At 40.2% G+C, this 6,000-nt stretch overlaps 1 protein-coding gene across 2 annotated transcripts in view; it reads right to left on the reverse strand.

The window, feature by feature from the left end:
• Nucleotides 1-4,652, reverse strand: part of spock3 (SPARC (osteonectin), cwcv and kazal like domains proteoglycan 3) — a 60,788-nt gene extending 56,136 nt beyond the window's left edge. The window contains exons 1-2 of one of the 2 annotated variants that reach the window (XM_066718060.1): nt 4,541-4,652; nt 4,285-4,416 (exon numbers count right to left, since the gene is read on the reverse strand). In XM_066718060.1, coding sequence (XP_066574157.1) covers nt 4,285-4,416 — 132 coding nt within the window. In that variant the 5' untranslated portion in view covers nt 4,541-4,652. The remainder of the gene's footprint in view (nt 1-4,284; nt 4,417-4,540) is intronic. The other variant, XM_066718061.1, reaches the window with a different exon arrangement.
• Nucleotides 4,653-6,000: the final 1,348 nt, after the last annotated feature.

Below are 6,000 nucleotides of genomic sequence, written 5' to 3' on the forward strand. Positions count from 1 at the left end.
ACTGAATATTTAACATTGTTTGAGAATGTAGTGACTAATTTTTCACAATTTTTCTTTTTGTTTTCTTAGTTATCATATTTTCTATCATATGTATGATGGAAATTACTTTATTCCATTTCGCAGGAGTCACAGGAAGAATCGTCTCTTTGTTCTTTCGGCTGCCTTCTTGTGCCCGTGTGTACTCCCGATTCAGTCCGCGGTGGTGAGTACAAAACACACTTTCTAGGACAGCTCTGAGCTGCATTGGTCTTTCATCAGCAATGTGAACAAACCCAGGCGACCCAGAGAAGTTCTCAATTACAACCGACTCCAGAGGCGGCTCAGAGATTTGTGAGCCATCCTACCCACTGTCCTTTACTGATAACCTCGGTTTGTATGGTTTGTTAAATGTGATTCACAACATGGACACAGTGAAGTCAATCCTTTGGAATATTTAGTCTCTGGCCCATCAGAGGGCGTTGGTCATTGACTCAGGTCTGAAATGTCAGTCTAACAAATGAATTGCTGACAGTGGATAAAACAGGGTGACTGAGCAACCTAAGAGAACACATCCGCTGCACGTCTGAGGCATAAGAATAGGTGTACAAAACTGACATAAAGGAATAAAACACGACTGAGTTTCGGGCAGGGGAATAAATAATTTCACTGCACCATATTCCTCTTCCACACTCGAAGTGGAAACCATACTAACGTACTGCTGTTTTACAGGTAATTAATTTCATAAAAGCAAAAAGTTCAATAACAGAGGAAGAGCAAAGGTCCATTAAAGAGAGTTTCAGCGTTTGACAATGTACCATGAGAGCACAGCTGTTTCTACTGATCTTTGAAGGCACAGATCAATCGATGCCAAAAAGTGAAAAAGTAGTAAAATGTTCACGAAAACGGAAAATCTGAATTATTTCTAGCAACTGTACAAATACTGGATACTGTGGGCAAAACATACTTTTCCTTGTGAAAGCAATTATTATTATTATTATTATTATTATTATTATTATTATTATACAGAACAAAAGCAAACAGCCTTGATGCAGCTATTGATAAAACGGCTTTTGTAAGACTCCAATAGAAACGGTTTTATTTGGGTGTAGCATGTCAGTTTCCCAACAGAAAAGTGGGGCATCTGGAGGAGCAGGAGTTAGCCAGTAGAGCTATTAAAGTAAACTCTGTCTGGAAAAGGAAAAAAAAGAATACGCCCTTTCATTTTTTATTAAAGAAATAAGAATAGAGAAAAAAACGCTTGCTAGAGAAAAACTCCCTTGTGTACCATCAACCAAGTGAACTGAAATACAAAGAAATAAACTACGGATGGCTATAACCATATGCCAACTCCTGAGCGAGGGACGAGCGTTTAAAAGCAATCAGCGAAATGCAACATGCCTGCGCGGTCTTTAAGGATATTGTAATTATGTTCTAGACCTCGACGTGGAAAAGAACAAAGGGCTCTTTTCATTCAGAACTTAATCAAACGATTAGCGAAAAGGTGACACGGAAAATCCATCTCGTGTGCCAGAATTAATAACACAATCAAAATAAAATAGAAACACCCCCAAGCAGGTTTTTCTTTTCTTGAAAGGGAGCAAGTCAAAACAAAGTATTTTTCTCCACTACAATAAAGTCTTGATGCAATTTGAAACATTAGCTTTACCAATTCGGTTACCGCAGCCTACAGTTACACACAATTGACCTATTTTGTCTTTATGTAATGCCAGGATTTGAGCATGTATGAATCTGCCTCGAACAAACACAACATAAACGTGATGGATGGTTCTGTGAAAGTTTTACTCCCAACGAAACCTGTAATGGAAGTAAACCAAGAGCAATCCCAAGTATTTTCCTACACTGAAGGAGATACAATCCAGAGAAGCTCTATAAACTAAAGAGATGGTGTAAAGTAATTTTCCTTTCCCTCGCACTTGCTCACTAATGATTCCATATGTTGATGATTTACCCTAAACTGATCAATCAAATGGCAACATGCTAACAGATGGAATGCACTGCAGTATTTTTAGCAGAAACTGGCATCAAAGTCATTCATATTGGCTGTAGGCCTTACTGTAACCCTGAAAACTCAATACTAATTATAACCGGGCAAATGTGCAAGCGCGTGGATTAGCTTATTTGAAAGATCAAGAGGCTTAGGACAGAGATAACTCTCATATCATTTGTATATTTGAAGCTCTGTGTTTCGTGCAAAACTCCACAATTAGGTCAGGGCCACGATACGGGAAGGAGGAACGCGAGAGAGCGGCACAAAACAAACGCACAATTCCTCGCCGAGGTGCAGGATAGCGGAGAGAGGTCAGGCCCAGGAAAAGCAAAGGTCGGTGGCCATACGTGTGCACTGAGGCCGACAGAAAGGGCAAACGATTTAACTTTTAGAGCAAAAGCAACCATAAAGGGGAGTGCTCTGAGAATAAGAGTAACACAGAGCGGGGAATCGGCTTGTCTGGCATTGGATTCTGATGCATGAATGAGTAAATAAATAAGCAAATAAGCAAACACTATTCCAGCTCTCTTTGTAATCTTGAAGCAAGAACAGCTGGTGGTCCCACAAATATGGCACCTTTTCATTTCGGTGTAACGCGAAACTGCAAATCTGGTCAAATGTTTGATTGTCTGACTTCACAAACAGATGGAATCTGCTCATAATTCAAATGCACTATGAAACTGTGTCTTTATATGGAGTCCTGGATCAAAGGAACTAAAATTACCTTGTGGTTCCTCGGGGGCTACTGAGAGAGAAGTGCGCTGTGACCATGGAGAGCTAATAAAGCACCAATTCCCAGGGCAGCCGTTGACTTATACCTACAAGCTCATTAATAGGAGATCATTTCACATTCATTTTGAAATGTATTACTTTTTTTAGTTAATGAAAATAGTTTTTGTCATTAAATAATTGAATCTATATAATTTGTTGCTGATTTTAAGTGTAACTTCTCAGGAACAGTCCTTCCTCTAAACATATGGACTCAATAAATCACACACAAGTAGCCAGTGCTGTTGAGCACATTATCTGTGATGGATGGTGATGATGACGATTATGTTGCTTTTCATTTGATTAAACCTATTACTTAATGCTCAGAAAATAATTTCAGCTGATCATGAAATGTATCCATTGACCTGAAAAGTGCTTTATTTAGCCACAACAAGCATCATGTGAAATTATTCATTGAAACTCCACATCTGCACAGATCAACACGCACAACTGTAATCCCACCAATGGCATTAATTTCCATTAAATTAAAATATTTCTGAATAGGTGGCTTTAATTTAATTGCTTTTCCCCCCTACTCATCTACTCAATCTAATCTGCGGGGCCGATAACTGACACAGGATCATTTCGGAGGACAGATATGCCCATGGACTGATTAGATCACCACACACTGATGCTGTAGTTTACAGAGCAACACAAGTCTAATACAGTCTCACAACATGACACTTGTGATGTGCTGATCGAGGGACCTCCCAGGAAAGTAGGAGACACACACCACACACTGTTTCAGACCCAGGATGTGCATCAAGCTACTCACAATCTGTCCTGCACACCTTGTGTACAATTTCAGCACCTTATATCTGGCAGTGTAAATTCCTATTAGTCAGTTATTTTTTCTTTCATGTGTGTGTGTGTGTGTGTGTGTGTGTGTGTGTGTGTGTGTGTATGACTGTGTATGTGTCTGTGTCTGTGTGTGCAGTGTGTTATATACTTACACTATGCTGTATTGTTGCATGCTTCATTAACTGAAGACAATGAGTGAAAACTGCACAGAAAAGTATTTAGATTGATGACGGGTTTGTGAGTCAAACAGGTAACCTGTTCAAAACCATCTCCCCCCACCCCCACACACACCTCAAAGGATGCACTTTGCTACACAACTGTGTCCAGACCCACAGACACTTCACTTCAGTGCCCCCACATGCCCGGTGTAAAAAGACACGCTCACTGATATCATGTATAACCTAAGAGGAACAAAAGCACAACAAAAGCAGACACTTGCTAAGGACACATAACCTGCGCCAGCGCCGCGACACTGCAGCCGCAGCTGGGCTTCATTGACACGGAAAGTGTGTCGCTTCACATCAAGAAAGACGCAAAAGCAGCCGCCGCAGCCGCCGCATCCGCCGCATCCGCAGCCTCCTGTCAGACCCAGACCGGCGAGCTGCGGTCCAGAGCATGCCTGGCAGAATAGTAATAACGCGTGTGTGTATCTATGTATACATGCATGTATATGTGTGTGTGAATGTAGAAGAAATGCAAGCCCAAACAGCACTGGAAAAGGCACATACGTCTCGAAACTGGTCCCAGCGTCCAGAGAGCCACTTCTCGTCCAGGAAATTGGCGCTGTCCGACCTGCCTCTCGCCCCGCACAGCTGACTGCAGACCAGCGCGCAGACGGACAACAAAGCTGCGCTCGGCATCTGCAAGAGAGACGGAGAGAGAGCCGGCATCAGAGGACACATTCATCCGCACTCACGCATCTGTGCAAGTGTGCATTCATACAATACATTCAAGAATAGCTTCTCCGAGGGCAGGCGACATCACCTTGCAAGTCACCTCAGTGCTGGTGCATGTAGCTGCCTGTCCTGCCGCCTCTGTGTCTCTGCGCCGCCGCCTGTGCACCGCTCTGTACCCTGCCTGTGTGTGTGTGTGTGTGTGTGTGTGTGTGTGTGTGTGTGTGTGTGTGTGTGTGTGTGTGCTGCTCCTGTCTCTCCAGCCTCTCTCTCCTCCAATGCAACCCCCCTGCTTGTGCTTTCCTCCCAGAGAGAGAGAGAGAGAAAGAGAGAGAGAGAGCAATGCAGAATGAAGTGTTGCTGATTCACTTCCAACCCCAAAACTGAACAAGAGCACAATCTTATTTCTCCTTGAATGTGTTCTATATCCCTCTTGAATTATTATTATTATTATTATTATTATTATTATTATTGGCTAGTCTCTAACAAAAGTTCAGTGAGTGTGTATATAGGTGCATTAAAAGCTGCTCTCAGCATTTACTTTTTCAGTTATTATTCAGTTATAAGTAAAAACATGATTTGCTGGCATTTGTTGTGTTTGTTTTTCTGTTGTCTAGTTTAAAATGCTGTGGAGATGATCTTTTTATGCAGTACAGGGACACATACAACCTTGTTTATTTTCATCAGTGAAATTAGATTTTATTTGTATCAATTTAAAGTGAGTTACATTCTGTGTGTTATTATCAAAGGTTACATGGTTTTTACAAGTTACTCTTTTTACTTGACAAAGAAAACAGAAGAGAGACCTGGTGCGCACGCATTTATGGGCAATACAACTTCAATAGTAAAATGATATATGATTTGAAAGGTTTCAAGTTGAATTTCGCCTTGGGCACTGTGGAAATTGCTTCAGTATGGAGGATAATTATTCACAGGTCATGTGACATTGACAAACAGTTTCTAGACCAACTCCATATGGTAAGTGAGTTGGTGGACAGGTTGTATTCGTTTATTTTCTAGATATATTAAAACACTGGATACACAGAGGTCAAGCGTTCAACATTCCCTTTAACTTTCATTTGTATTAATGTATTTACTCATGCCTTGTTGTGGTTAGATTTAATCAGAGATAGAGTCACATGCCTGCTAATAGTTCATACCGTTAAATAGTTAAATAGTGGGAACTTATTGGGGGGAAAAATATAATTATCTAAGAAAAGAAAATAAGGAAGGATATTATTTTGTAATGGAAGTTACTAGGAAAATACGTGAAACAGACTTTAGTTTGTCCAGGTGGCATATCTCCCTTTTTGTGAATGGAAAAAACTGACAAGATCTTTCAACAACCTGTCAGAAAGATCTTATATATATATATATATATATATATATATATATATATATATATATATATATATATATATATATATATAAATGAGAGAGAGAGAAATTTAGCTCTCAGTGATTGACCTCAGCTTGTCTTGACGCACAGACACATTTGATTCTAATAGAAACATATTTATTTTTGATACATAAGAAAAGTTTATAGCTTTA

Source organism: Amia ocellicauda, chromosome 12 (genome assembly GCF_036373705.1).
Source record: "Amia ocellicauda isolate fAmiCal2 chromosome 12, fAmiCal2.hap1, whole genome shotgun sequence".
In the NCBI taxonomy this organism is placed as follows: Eukaryota; Metazoa; Chordata; class Actinopteri; order Amiiformes; family Amiidae; genus Amia; species Amia ocellicauda.